General features: G+C 34.3%; 1 protein-coding gene across 2 annotated transcripts; it reads left to right on the top strand.

The window, feature by feature from the left end:
- The first annotated feature begins 1,385 nt into the window (after window positions 1-1,385).
- Window positions 1,386-14,927, top strand: LOC306865387 (serine palmitoyltransferase 1-like). 2 transcript variants are annotated; one of them, XM_079409956.1, is made up of 15 exons: window positions 1,386-1,459; window positions 2,207-2,314; window positions 3,779-3,873; window positions 4,014-4,107; window positions 5,027-5,099; window positions 5,176-5,308; window positions 5,402-5,531; window positions 6,794-6,883; window positions 8,244-8,351; window positions 8,436-8,531; window positions 10,356-10,452; window positions 11,979-12,033; window positions 12,247-12,364; window positions 14,094-14,167; window positions 14,259-14,927. In XM_079409956.1, exons 1-15 carry the CDS (start codon window positions 1,406-1,408, stop codon window positions 14,350-14,352), a joined length of 1,419 nt encoding a protein of 472 aa, XP_079266082.1. In that variant the 5' UTR covers window positions 1,386-1,405; the 3' UTR covers window positions 14,353-14,927. The 2 variants fall into 2 exon arrangements, with proteins under 2 accessions (XP_079266082.1, XP_079266083.1); XM_079409957.1 differs by having other exon boundaries at window positions 1,390-1,582.
- The last annotated feature ends 956 nt before the right edge of the window (window positions 14,928-15,883 follow it).

Raw genomic sequence — 15,883 nt, 5'->3', positions numbered from 1 at the left:
TGCTTTTTCTTTTTTTTTACAGGAAAGACTACCAAATAAATAAATGTTTTGATCTGTTAAACATGTTTAGATGTAAGAATTCGGTAACTTACGAATAAATTGACGGTATTAATAACTGTCAGATAATCTTGAATGACAGCTGATAGTTTTCACACATAATAGGCTACATTTAAAGAGTACTCATCAAGGCTGCATTTATTTATTATAGAGTATAGTAAAACATATATTTAAAGCAGCTGTTTTCTATGTGAAAATCTGTTCAAATGTAATTTATTTCTGTGTTTAAAGCTGAATTTCATTACTCCAGTCACATGATTCTTCAGAAATCGTTCTAATATGAAGATTTTATCAGTGTTGAAAACAGTGCTGCTTCATGTTTTTGTGGAAGCATTAGTCAGGATTCTCTGGTGAATAGTTTAAATTGCCCAAGCCGAGGACGTAATGATCCCTTCAATGACTTTGTGTTGGCCTGAGGTTCGATAATGAACTCATGACACACTGACTCAACAGAAACATAGCAGTGCAAATGACATTAGCCCATGTGTTTACAGCAGAACAAGACTGTCATTTGACACAGTTACCTCCTTCTTTATTCTGCATCACTTGCTTAAATAAAAGATGGGTGTGAAATATGAAAACTGGACATGGGAGACATTCCTCATCATTGTTTATTTCTTATAAAAATGACACATAATGTCCATGCCGTACCCATTTAGCTCACACTTCAAGTGTGACCCTGCAGCACAAAAGCAGTCATCAGTAGCACAGCTGGGGTATATTTGTAGCAATATCCAACAACACACTGCATGGGTCAAAATGATACATTTTCTTTTATGCCAAAAATCATTAGGATATTCGTTAAAGATCATGTTCCATGAAGATATTTTGCAAATTTCCTACTGTAAATATATCAAAACTTAATTTTTGATTAGTATATGCATTGCTCTGAACAACTTTAAAGGCGATTTTCTCAATATTTAGATTTTTTTGCTCCCTCAGATTCCAGATTTTCAAATAGTTGTATCTCAGACAAATACTGTCCTATCCTAACAAACCATACATCAATGGAGAGATTATTAATTCAGATGATGTATAAATCTCAGTTTAAAAAACTGACTGGTTTTGTGGTCGATGTTAGTGTACATTCACAGATAATAAAAAGTCCACTAGGTGTCAGACTCACACAGAAAGTGACGAGAAAATCTGCTTCGTTTTGAAGGTATTTTCAAGTGTCAATATTATTTATTTATTTATTTATTTAAACACAATTAATAACTTATAAATGGTAAAAAAAAAAAAAAAAAAAAAAAAAAAAAAAACAGCCGCACAGGAAGACTGCACTGACGCTGATCTTCCGCGCGATAGCATCGGGGACGCGCACGCACGGTCACGTGACTCGGTGAAAATGGCGTCGGGGCAGCAGTGGGTGCTGGTAGAGATGGTGCAAGCTTTTTACGAGGTAACTAACTACAACTTTCTTCTTTTGTTTTTTTGATTTTTCAGTTAGTAGAAATATCGACAGGCTTGGTCAAGTTCACTCATTTAACCAGCCCCGGGCTGTGTGAGTGTTTCACATATAATCGTAAGTATTCTCTGCTTGTGTAACTCCAGGAAGTGAACAATAATAACTCATTAATAAACATTTAAGTTACTGCATTAACCTCACAATACTACACTCTGTTACTCTTATTGTGAAACCGTGATGATTATTACAGCTGTCTTTAAAAGCGTTCAAGATCCGTGTTTCATTTTGTGGCTGATTCTAAGTCATTGTAGTAACTACAACTGTATTAATATTTCGATATAAATGGATGAAATGGTTTTTATGGGCTGTGTGCGGTTTATTATTAATGCTGTAGCTCCATTTATTTTCTTTTTGTGTGTTAGGATGGGTGATTAAACTGTATGGTGTATTTTTCATATGTTAATTGCATTTAAGTGCTGTAACAGCATTATAAGACACTTACTAACTTAATTAAATATAATAAATAATTATCTTGCCAAGTCAGCACTCTTAGATGATCTGGAAATCTTAATAATGCTGTACAGACATCTGATAAACCTCTTAAAAAGAGCAGATTCTTCAGTGTTTTTCCTCCACACTACATCTTCCAGTTAAAAGCATTCATATTGAATGTGAATCAGAAGTTTGTTTATTGAGCAGATGCAGTTTGTGATGTAATAGTCTTGTTATTTTCTCCTCTAGGCACCAGCGTATCATTTGATTTTAGAAGGTATCCTCATTTTATGGATTATCAGACTGCTGTTTTCCAAAACATATAAACTTCAGGAGAGATCGGACCTCACAGAAAAGGTGAGAGAAAACAGTAATATTGTGAAATATTAGTGCAATTCCCAATAACTGTTTTCTATTGTTATGTATATTGAAATATAATTTATTTCTGTGAAGCAGCGCTGTATTTTCAGCATCATTACTCCAGTCTTCAGTGTCACATGATCCTTCAGAAATCATACTAAGATGCTGATTTGCTGCTCTAGAAACTTTTTATTATTATTATTATCGGTGCTCAAAAACTTTACTGCTTCATATTTTTTTTGGAAATGGTAACGCATGTTTTTCAGGATTCTTTGATTCTTTTGTAGCACTACAAGTATATCTTTTAATCAATTCAATCCATCCTTTCTAAATAAACGTATTACTTTCTTAGTCTTGCTGACATTTGAATGCTGAAATATTTGTGTCATATTCTGCACGCTTTGTATCCAAGTAAAGCAACAAACTGAACTTTTTTCAGTCTCATTAATAAAATGCTACACATTTGTGACCCTGGACCACAAAACCAGTCTTAAGTGTCCATTTTTCGAAATTGAGATTTAAATAAATAATCTTTCCATCGATGCATGGTTTGTTATGATAGGACAATATTTGTCTGAGATACAACTATTTGAAAATCTGGAATCTGAGGAAGCAAAAAACTCTAAATATTGAGAAAATCTCCTTTAAAGTTGTTCAAATTAAGTTCTTAGCAATGCATATTACTAATCAAAAATGAAGTTTTGATATGTTTACAGTAGGAAATTTACATAATATCTTCATGGAACATGATCTTTACTTAATATCCTAATGATTTTTGGCTTAAAAGAAAAAGTGATAATTTTGATCCATACAATGTATTGTTGGCTTATTGCTACAAATATACCCCAGAGACTTCAGACTGGTTTAGTGCTCCAGGGTCACATGTGTGTTTAAATATTAATGTAAATTATAAATTTGCTGTTTTTTAGTTGTTTACTATAGAACTGTAATTGATTATTATTTAGTTAGGTGCAATTAACCAAACTAAAATCTGCATAAGATCAATACAAAAAATTAATTTATAACTAACAACAATTTAGAAATTTGTAAAGTAAATCAAAATATGATTCCAGAAATCATGGATTGATATGATTGATATACCGACAATCAGAAACTGATCCATTAACTTCAGGAAATTGGAAATATTGCTTTGATTTTATTTTATAAGCTTTCTCAGTGACGCTTTACAACATAAGGTCCCATCAGTTAACAGTAGTTAATGCATTAACTAAAACTGACCAACAATGAGCAGTACATTTGTGACAGTATTTAGTAGTTTTTTGTCAGTGATATTGATTAAATAATTTCAACAGATCCAACTTTTGCTTAAAAAAATGTATTGGTAGATGTTGAAATCAGCACTAAATAAGATGAATAATATTTTTCATTGTTAGCTCATGTTCAGTAATGCAGTTGCCTAGTATAACCCTGTAAAGTGTCCTTTATTGCTGTGTATTTCAGGAGAAGGAGGAGTTGATTGAGGAGTGGCAGCCTGAGCCGCTGGTTCCTCCCGTGTCAAAAGACCATCCTTCCCTTAATTATGATGTGGTCACGGGGTACGTCTTGTGTACCATTAGCAAGTCCTGAATAATCCTCTCATTTGAATCCATCACAGCTCTGTCTGCTGCGTATGGTATAATAATGGCTGTGTGCTGTGGAAACCATGCTGACTGAAGGCTGTGTTTTTCTTTTACAGGCCTCCAAGCCACAAAATCATTGTAAATGGGAAAGAGTGCATTAACTTTGCCTCATTTAACTTCCTGGGTCTGCTCGACAATGAGCGCGTAAAGGTTTGTAGCATTATGAGCGCTTTTCCATTCGTCGCAGTTACGTACATCACAGCTGCTCCTGATTATAATGTGCAGTTTGCTCTTTAATGCTAAATACAGCTTGATGAATACAAATATCAGTGCTGGATTTGATTTGAAAGGCCTAATTTAAAAGGCACTTACACTGACCAGCTGTATGAGTTTTTAATGGTTTTTAAATATTTGCCAACGCTGCATTTATGTGATTGAAAACAGTAATTTGTGAAATATTGTTACAATTAACAATAACTTTTCTATGGAAATCTGTTAAACTAATTTATTCCTGTGATCAAAGCTGAATTTTCAGCATCATTACTCCAGTCTTCAGTGTCACATGATCCTTCAGAAATCATTTCAGACTTCTCAAGTTAACATTAAATCTCAGTTGTCTCTATTTTTTTGAATATATATAATTCTATTATCATAACCTTTCAACAAAATGTAATAATTGTTCTGTTTCCAAACCAGCTTAACTTTTTAGTTAGTGCCACTAAGCATGGTTCGAGCAATGCCAAGGTTGTGGGTTCAGTTCCCGAGGAGTATATCAACTGTATGCCTTTGGATAAAAGCCTAAATATAAATATAAACTCGGCACTGCTATATACCACATATACCTTTAAGACAACATGAAATGGCTTTCACAGTAGTTTTCCCTATTTTTCCTGTTGTGTTGTGACGTTATAAACATTAAAACATATGTTTTTATTGGAATAGCACACACTGAGTCATGAACAGTGTGATGTGAAACATGCATTAAGCAAAGTAAATGATGACAACTGTGATTAACTCAATGAGGCATGTCAAAGGTGAATGAAGTTCAATATGAAATTCTGTTCCTGATTAAAATCTCTCTGTACATTAGCAAAAGCATTAATCCACAGTGCCGTTCATTTGTTTTCAGTTGAAGGCTTTGTCATCGCTAAAAAAGTACGGTGTGGGGACGTGTGGGCCGAGAGGCTTCTACGGGACCTTCGGTTGGTAGATTTATCATCTCAAGTATTTGTCTGTCTCGTGTTGCTGCGTCAGTTTACACACTGAAATGTTTCACAGATGTTCATCTGGAGTTAGAGGAGCGATTGGCGAGGTTCATGAGAACAGAGGAGGCCATTATCTACTCGTATGGCTTCGCCACCATCGCCAGCGCTATTCCAGCGTACTCCAAGAGAGGAGACATCATCTTTGTGTAAGATCCGTTTCCACAGAGGACTGCCTCCTCACCCGGGACGTCCTGAGATGATAAAGCGTCCTGATCTGTCCGTCTCTCTTGTTTTCTCAGCGACGAGGCAGCGTGTTTCTCCATTCAGAAAGGCCTGCAGGCTTCACGCAGCTTCGTCAAATACTTCAAACACAACGATATGGAGGATCTTGAGCGCCTTCTGAAGGAGCAGGAGATTGAAGATCAGAAGGTGAGGAGGATTTGACCAGCTGACACTGAAGAGAAATTCACACACAGCATGAAGTAGTTCATGCATATTTCCTGGTGAAACATATGGAAGGCCAAATTAAATCAATGTTGAAATATATAAATAAATTGTTAAATACATAATTAAAGACATAAAGAAATGAATAAATAAATATTCATTTATATATTGAATTATTCATTTAATTTTAGTGCTGTCAAATGATTAATTACATCCAAAATAAAAGTTTTTGTTTACATAATATATGTATGTGTGCTGTGTATATTCATTATGTATATATAAATGCACAAACATGCATGCATATATTTCAGAAAAATAGGTTGTTTATATATTAAATATATTTATAATGTAAAATATATGAATAGGAATATAGACGTAAATATTTTCAAAATATATGCTGTGTGTGTATTTATATATACATAATAAATATACACAAAATACATATTATGCAATCAAAAACTTTTATTTTGTATGTGATTAATTGCGATTTATCATTTGACAGCACTAATTTATTTAATTATACATTTATTTCCTCCACATTACCTTTTTTTATGGTTATGGTTGTCGGCACGTCATGAATGAATGAATATTTATTTATATATTTCAACATTTATTTAATGATTTAATTTTGAGTAATTTGGCCCTCCATAGAAACATAGCGTGAACTATATAAATATGAAAGTAAATAATACAGATTGATTTTAAGGTAGCACTTAATTTTACAGTGTCCTTCTTACATGTTACATTTACTTACTATAGTAAATTAAATTATGCATAATTACAAACAACAAACCCTATTCCTAACCCTGTATTTAGTATATTTTGTTAATTATTATTGCACAGTAATTATTTGTGTACACTGCAACAACAGCACATTAAAATAAAGCATCACTGATTTTAACAATTGGGATTTGACTACAGTCAAAAGTGACTTTATCGATTCTAATATTTTTCTCTGTCCATGTGGCCTTTTTGTCAACAGAAATGTTTTTGAAGTAGAGAAAATTGTTCCTTTTTAATGCAAGAATACAAAAACAAACTTTATTTCTTTAGTAAAACATGCACAGATGAATAAAGTGCAGTAAGATTTACATTTACATGATCTATCCACACTAACAACCACTCAAAAGTCAAGCATTCACTCAGTCAGAGCACAACAGGAAAAGTACAGCTGTTTATCTGATGTTTCACTATACAGGTATACACGCTTGTTCATGCGTTCTTATTATTTCTGTGTGTTTCTTTAGAATCCACGTAAGGCGAAAGTAATCCGCCGGTTCATTGTCGTTGAGGGACTCTATATCAACACTGCAGATCTCTGTCCACTACCTGAACTGGTAAGACCGCTTTTAAAAAATGTTTATCACAAATCTGTTTTTTGCTTTATATGTGAAATATGTGACCTTGGAGCACAAAAGCAGTCATAAGTCGCTGGGGTATATTTGTAGCAATAGCCAACTGGGTCAAAATTATTGATTTTTCTTTTATGCCAAAAATCATTAGGATATTAAGTAAAGATCATGTACCATGAATATATTTTGTAAATTTCCTACTGTAAATATATCAAAACTTAATTTTTGATTAGTAATATGCATTGCTAAGAACTTAATTTGAACAACTTTAAAGGAGATTTTCTCAATATTTAGATTTTTTTGCACCCTCAGATTCCAGATTTTCAAATAGTTGTATCTCAGACAAATATTGTCCTAACAAACCATACATCAATGGAAAGATTATTTATTCAGCTTTCAAATATTGACCCTTATGACTGGTTTTGTGGTCCAGGGTCACATATAATAAATAAAGCTGAAACAACAAAATATGAGAAAATGTGTCATCTGACTCTGTGGTGTTTGCTAAGGAAAGCATCACTAATACTATACTAAAAAGAAAATGTGTTTGGATTTACTTTGAAACAAGTTTCACTCACAAATTGTGAGTGACAAATAATTTCAAAGAAACGCATTGGATTAAAGGGATAGTTCGCCCAAAAATGAAAATTCGGTCACCCTGATGTCATTCCAAACCTGTTATACTTTTGTTCATCTATGAAACACAAATGAAGATTGTTTTTAATGAAATCTGAGAGATTTCTGTTCCTCCGTTAAAAATCTATTCACCTAAAACTCGTGACGCTTCAAAACATTCGTTAAGAGATTAAAATAAATCCATATGAACTGACCTGTTTAATCCATGTCTTCTGAAGAGACACAATCACTTTGTATGATGAACAGTTTTAATTGATGCTTTTATTCACATGTAAATGAGAGTTTAAAGATGAATGAAAGACTAACTGGTTTGGAACGACATAAGCATGAGTAAACAGTGACAGAATTTTCATTTTTGGGTGAATTGTCCCTTTAAAAGTGAAAAGCGAGAGTAAACTGTTTTTAAATTGTGTGTAAGTTTTACAGGATTTGAATGAATAACTAACCCCAAATGTTCCGCACTTTTGTCCTACGGAGATAATTGATGCCTCAAATTGTAAGACAGGTGTTATTACTTTTCTAAAGGATATAATTAGCATCTTTTTGAGAATAGAAACTTACATAGACCCACATCTCATCCACCAAGAACACATTAAACGGTCAGAACAGTATCATTTATGTTTACAGCTGAAGTGCTGCTATTGCAATATTGCACTGGTTATGACTTCCACATAGACTGATGTTTTAATGCCTGCGTCTTCTTTTCCAGGTGAAAATGAAGTACAAATATAAAGTGCGGATCTTTCTGGAGGAGAGCATGTCTTTCGGAGTGCTTGGAGAACACGGAAGAGGAGTCACAGAGCATTTTGGGGTCAACGTATGTGATATAAACGTCTCTACAGTTTCAGGAACTCAGGTGTAAAATAATTCAGCACAAACTGCATGTGTGTTTTAATTTCAGATTGATGATATTGACCTCATCAGTGCCAACATGGAGAACGCGCTGGCGTCCATCGGAGGCTTCTGCTGTGGACGATCGTTCGTTATTGATCATCAGGTATGACTACAAAACAGCAATAACTGATCTGCACCATCGTGCATGCTTTCTGAAATTTATTAAAGGCATATTCAGTCTACTATAGCGTTCCATTCAACTCAGAAACACAGAAAGACTGCAAAGCTTATGGCAGTGTTCTGTCTTTATACGTTATCTTCTTACTGGAACAGCTTTATGATCTGAAGTCAGAGATAATGCATAGGAATATCCTACCTACAACTTTGAATGGAAGCCAGAAAGCAGAAATCCTATCTTTAGCCTAATTTTTATTTATATCATCTGTGGCTCACTGTTCATTTTTCCACAGACTGTATGTCCTTACAGCAAATACTCACAGCCGAAAATAACCTGAAACATCCTTTAATCTTAATATTTGATGTTGGGTTTGTCTTTGTTTTCAGTAAGCCATGGATTTTATTAGTCCGTGTGTATTTTACATACTCCCAAAAGGTTTGGCTTTCTGGTTATTGTTTAAATGATCAAAAGAAGTTTCCTTTGATGTATATTTCTATGCATATGGTTTCTATATTCAGGAGATAAAACTGTAATTATATACATATGCGTTTTTAAATCTGGACCTAAGAGCACAATTATCCTCATGTGACCTATAGTCACTGAAATGTGATCCAGATCCCTAGAAAAGCAGAAGCTCTTGCATCAGTAACCCTGTCTGTTAAATAACAGGGTTGGTTATCGGCAGGAATCCTCTGATATGCCGTCCTCTTTACAAATGAGTTTTGATGCACCAAATACTGTGATAAGTGATTTATTCTTTTCCGTGCATATTTGACTTTCACATAATTCTCTTGCGAATCACACGGATCATATCCTTTAATGATGGGAAGGAAGTGAATCCACACGCTCTGTTTAAATGCATATGGAGCGTCAGTAATCTGAGCAGTTTGTGCAGCGTTTGCAGATTTTCATACAGTCGCTTTCACTGATGAGAAAACAGTTGCTCAAGAAAACTTACGAAAATCAAAGTTTAAGCCTTGAAATGCATAATAAGCACAGCAGCAGGCTGCAGCAATTACAAGACCAACTTCAGCTGAATATCAAAGACTTTATTTAAATTCCTTATAACATTGTAAAGACATATTTTTAATATGCCAGTGGATTAATGTCCTTGTTTCTTGTTTGGCATTGACACAGTCAATTTTATTGCCTAATTACTTTGCCCCTTAAGACTCAAAAATCAGTAGCTTACTGTGATAACCTGTGAGTCCGATTTTGGTGAAGATTTGACAATTTGTACAAATTAGTTTTTCCGCCAAAGATGCTTAAATAGGTTTCAAAGTGTTACAAAGATCCAGTAGTTTATAATCTTATTCAAATGGACAGTGCTGATATTGCTGACCTTGATGAATGTGGTATTGTTGGACTCTGCATGGAAAGTTATAAGCATATTTATCATTTATCACTTTTATATCATTTTTACAAAAACTTTTTATGGAAGCACGTCTCCACCACTGAATAAATTGTTTTATTAAAAAAGGTAATTGCGACTTTTTATCTTAAAATTCTCTTTTTTTTTTCTCTCTCTCAATTGCAAGTTTGTATCTTGCAATTCTGACTTCGTAACACACAACTTTTCATTCAGTGGCTTGCATAGATTTTCCACCAGGAACCACTGTCTCCAAGCTTCTCCAAGCTTTGTTTAAATACATGTTATATAGCCTTTGTGAAAATCACAAATCCAGAAGGGTCCTTCACTGCTTGCCTTCTAAAGAAGATTTCCCATAGTTATTGTACTCAAAAATGAACATCAGTATCTTACAGTGTGAGTTGGTAATTGAATATGAATGTGTTTTGTCATGTTGTCAGCGTCTGTCAGGTCAGGGTTACTGTTTCTCAGCGTCTCTTCCACCCATGCTGGCCTCTGCTGCTATTGAAGCCCTCAACATCATGGAGGAAGATCCAGGTAACAACATTTGCATTAACAAAAACAAATGCATTTTATTTTCTCTAGTTATTTAGCATATTATTACCTTTTTCATTTGCTAAATCTTACCTCCTCATATATGCACATGGAATATGATTATTTTTCCTCCTGTAATATAACATGAGCATTTCTTTTCTGTTTCTGCTAACTGAACTGGCTGGACTTTAAAGAGACCCTCTGATCTAAACCATATGCAGCGACACTCAAACATACTTTCATATAGAAAATGGGCATTATTTTTAACTGTATTTGCTAGGCCAGCATTACTTTTAATAGCCACTTTTAGTTAAGGCATTTGAATAAAACCTTAAAGGGGTCATCGGATGCCCATTTTCCACAAGCAGATATGATTCTTTAGGGTCTTAATGAAAAGTCTATAACGTACTTTGGTTAAAATTTCTCAATGGTAGTGTAAAACAACACCCTTCTTACTTCGTCAAAATCAGCTCTGTTTACAGCTAGCAGTTTTGTTGCATGTTCCTTTAAATGCTAATGAGCTCTGCTGGCCCCGCCCCTTTGGCCCCAACATGTAAAAGTGAAGTTTGCATCCTATGACTCCTTTAAGTAGGATCAGACTTTTGCTTGGCTGACATTAAAAGGAAAAAAAATCATTTTTTTCAGACTTACACTCATAAGCAAAATATGTCATATCAATGGACCACAATATCCTTCACTATTTTTGACTTGGGCCAAAAGCAACCATATAGAAACAACTCTTAACAACTCAGAGCACCTTGGTGACTAGGGACAGAAATTTAATGAGTCTTAAAGGATGGAAATTTCTTCGAATATACATTTTTTTAGTTATGCTCAGCTGTGAAATATTTAATCGGGTACAAGTTTCTGTCTGAAAATGTATTAAAATCCTTATCCTGCATTTGTCAATGAACACTTCAGCATTGATGAGTGGCACAGTGTCAGCAGAATCCGCTGTTTGTCTCTGAGCTCATCAGTGTGAGATGAATGAATGTTGTGAGACAGCGATCAGACTGGTTCTCCTCAGGGGAGATCTGGCTCTGATGGCTCTCTCAGTGGAGTTGAGTGGAGGTCAGGTGACTCCAGCACGTCACATTAGTGTGTGTGGATTGAGATCAGCCTCACTCATGCCAACATCAACTCATTATCAGCTGAGTCTGGATCTTTTGATCGCTGTTATGTATTTTTACCCCTAAAACATACTCCTATGCAAACATGCAAACAAAAACACAAATTATGATCTGCAAGTGTGCAGTCTCAATGTACATACTTAATGTGTATTCTTGCCTTACTGTGACTTTAACTATTGGTTGACCGCTATGTTTTTTTTGTTATTGTTTTATTTTGTAGAGCAAAATGGCTGATATGTTAAGCTGATATGTGATATGCCTTAGTCCTTGTGTTCACTTTTGAGTGCAACAGCACGGACATTTAGTTGAATTAAACTACATGCATTCATTTTCTTGTGTAGAGCATGTTTTGGGCAAAACATCACATTAATTGCTATATTTTTTCATTTTCTCTCACAGGCATTTTCAGGGTGTTACAGGATAAGTGCAAACACGTTCACAAAGCACTACAAGGGCAAGTCCATTTTACCTCTTTTTCATGAAAACAAAAAAAATCAACAATCTGTGTGAACAAAACCAATGTTATATGAGTTAATATGAGCAATAATAATAATCTAAATGCCAGATATCTTGTGTCCATGAATTAGAAGTCATTCCTGACCTCATATACTTGGCCGGTTGTGTTTGTTGTGGACATTAGGGATGATTTCAGTGGTGTTTTTTGCAGGACCCCTGGGCTGAAGGTGGTCGGAGAGCCTTTAGCTCCTGCTCTTCATCTGCAGCTGGAAAACAGCACCGGATCCAGAACAGATGACCTGAAGCTGCTCCGAGCGATTGTCGATTACGTACGTTACAACAGCAGATCACAGATAACAAGTCAGCTGTCTTAGTAATGTGTTACTCATGTAATAACGAAAATAACATTGCCGTAAACAACATACTTTTGTAATTTGTGACCCTGGACCACAAAACCAGTCATAAGTGTCAGTTTTTCAAAATTGAGATTTGTACATCATCTGAAATCTGAATAAATAATCTTCCCATTGATGTATGGTTTGTTAGGATCAGACAATATTTGTCTGAGATACAACTATTTGAAAATCTGCAATCTGAGGGTGCAAAAAAATCTAAATATTGAGAAAATCTCCTTTAAAGTTGATCAAATTAAGTTCTTAGCAATGCATATTACTAATCCAAAATTAAGTTTTAATATATTTACGGTAGGAAATTTACAAAATATCTTCATGGAACATGATCTTTACTTAATATCCTAATGTAATGGATTTTTGGCATAAAAGAAAAATCTATAATTTTGACCCATACAGTGTATTTTTGGCTGGATTACCTGTATTACCTGGATTAGGGATGGGCGATATGGACTTAAAACTATATCATGATATGTTTTGGTATTTATTGCGATAACGATATCAATTACAATAATTCGTATGCATCCACTGAGAAACAAAAAATAGGGTGTTGTGAGCACACACGTAATGTAATGTCTGTTTCATTCATACTGGAAGCTAGAGGGCGCCCTCACGCTGAAACTACACATATACATCACAGAAGTAATAACTGATGACGGTCCAGGAAATCCCTCATATGGAGAAAAAGACATCCAGCTATTGCTGAGTGAGAAGATAGAAACGCTTTAACTGTTTAAACATAAAGACAACAAACACACGATTGATTGTGACAATATATGGTTTATCTGTGTTTTTCAAGCCATCTTGGGTATTTTTTATAAGAATAAAGTATAATAATAATGCAGTGCTAATCGACATTCTGTGATATAAAACCGTGTCTGGTCACAAAAGTAAGATATTTCGAACACTCGACTGATGTTATAAAGTGAATTTGGAGTAGTAGTATGTCAATAAATCTCTTTGTTGGACAACAGGTTTGTAAATGGGCTCATACACATGCAAAACTGTATCGCACACGTGCTTCTGTCGTAACGGTACATTTATTCATGGCTTCTTTGTGACCAAACCAGTTCCAGACTGTAGAAGAAGCTCCTCGTTTAGCGATATATTATGCTTAAAATGAAATGCACACAATATTTAAATAGCAGAAAGCATTGCTACACAACACTTCCTCCAAATTCAGTTTTAAAAAAATCTGGCGGTGTGATTTTCTCAATATATCAGTCAGTTAAACAGCCTGCTCAATATAGCTGAGAAGCACAGTGCGGTGTTGAATTACAGCAATGTAAGATGCTTCAGTGTTCAATAAATAATGAAATGTCTTTGTATTAATAACTAGAATAAACAATTATTTCATCAAGTTTGATTGTAGGCTGCTTATGGGTGCCAAGAATAATAAACTATTCAATATAGAATGTGCTATCAGCATTTACGATCATTTATAAACATGGCTCATCCAATCACAATTTAGAGTTGGAATTGACAATTTCCTAACATTAATGAACCCTTGGCTATATAATCAGAAAAAAGAAAGCAATTTCAAAGGCAGAGAAAGTTTTTAAAATCTCAGTTGTGAATTCCAGTATAGTGTAGTAAATGCTGTGTAAGTGCTTTGAAAATAATCTCTTATTTTTGGTCCTTTTTGCAGAGTTTGGACAAACAGATCGCACTCACTTTGGCTCGATACCTGGACAAAGAAGAGCGCTTTCTTCCACTGCCAAGGTGATTAGCTGTGAACTTATGTCCTCAATAAAACCTGTATGAAAGCATGTTTTGCAGTGAAGCTGATGTTTTTGAGCACGTGTGTCCTCAGCATCAGAGTAGTCGTGACGGTTGAGCAGACGCTGGAGGAGATGGAGAAAGCAGCGCAGTGCATTCGAGAAGCAGCAGTTAGGATCCTAAAATGACGAGCACAAAGCATGACAGTGAGAGCCGTCCCGCCTGATGGTTCGGTGACCTTTGACCCTGAAGACCTCGACTGCACTTAACTCGAATGGACGAATACACTGTTTTTTATATTTATGTTTTCGATACCCTCTGTACAGATAATGTTGATTATTTCAGTCTTCATTTCACATTGAAATAAATGCAGCGCTGGTTCTTCCCGCTGTTTGCAGCTGGTGTGCACCATCAAACCTATTTATGTTGTGTTCAATGTCTTGAATAATGATGGGAGATCTTGACTAATCAACAATAAATATGCCATAAAAAAAGAATAGTCATTTTTATATACACTAATATTTACATTCCTTTGACCAAAGAGTTGCTTCTTTACGCATGTAAACGTTACGTTTATGCACTGCGTACCAGTTGTTTTTGATCCATACGTTCTGAATAATGCGCTTATTCTTATTTTGACTCTTTTGGTAACTCTGCATTGTGAGTGCTCTGGGTCACACATATCCAATTTGATCTGCTTTTGAATCTGTCATTTTGTCAAAATGTAACTTTGTTTTCAGAATAAAACACATTTCAGCCTTTAAATAGTATTGTTGCACTAGTTTTTATAATCTTTTTCATCTCCGATAATAAATTGCCTACTGAATCGTATTTGAAACCTGCAATGCCTTCAGTCATCAAAGGACTTTTAGTGTAACCTGTACAAACGTCCACCTTCAGCTTAAGATTCATGTGTGTTTTTGCTGTAAAATATGAGAATATTGTTGGTGATATTTCAAGATGAACACGTACTGGACTGAAGCAGCTTAGCTTTACTTGATTATCCAGACATTATTTATTAATTTTAAAAATATCAAGCTTTTAAGGAATGTTTATTTGTTCACTTCTCAATCATCCCAGTGACAAATTATATTTATATGCTTTTTATGTAAGCATCCACTATACTGTTTCTCATTACAAGCTATCAGAATTTCATCTTACTTTTTTTTGGCAGTTTATGATCATTTTAGGCCTCTGAATATCCTCCATAAAATGAGCCATAAATCCTGATAGGCCTATAGCAAATATGATATTCATCAAAACACTTATTTATTTTAGTGCTGTTGAACGATTAATCGCATCCAAAATAAAAGTTGTTTTGTGTGCTGTGTATATTTATTATGTATATATAAATACAAACACATGCATGGATGTATTCATGAAAAATGTTATGTTTATATGTTTAATATATATATAATATAAAATATATGCATGCAAATATTTTCAAAATGTGTGTATTTATATATACATAATAAATATACACAGAACACTCATATATTATGTAAACAAAAACTTTTATTTTGGATGCGATTAATCGTTTGACGGCACTAAGTCTAAAGAAAAATAATGAAACTATATTTGTGAATTCTTCACATGTGAATTTTTTTTTTTTTTTTTGCTGAATTTGGATTTCATTGATTTTAATGGATTTTATTGGATATTGCTGATTTATTGATTGTATTAATTTCTTTTTATTATCAATGTTAAAAAAAAAACAGT

The sequence above is a fragment of the Barbus barbus genome (assembly GCF_936440315.1).
Source record: "Barbus barbus genome assembly, chromosome: 47".
NCBI classification, from domain to species: domain Eukaryota; kingdom Metazoa; phylum Chordata; class Actinopteri; order Cypriniformes; family Cyprinidae; genus Barbus; species Barbus barbus.
The sequence above is the reverse complement of the archived record's forward strand: the minus strand, read 5'-3'. Positions and strand labels throughout refer to the sequence as shown.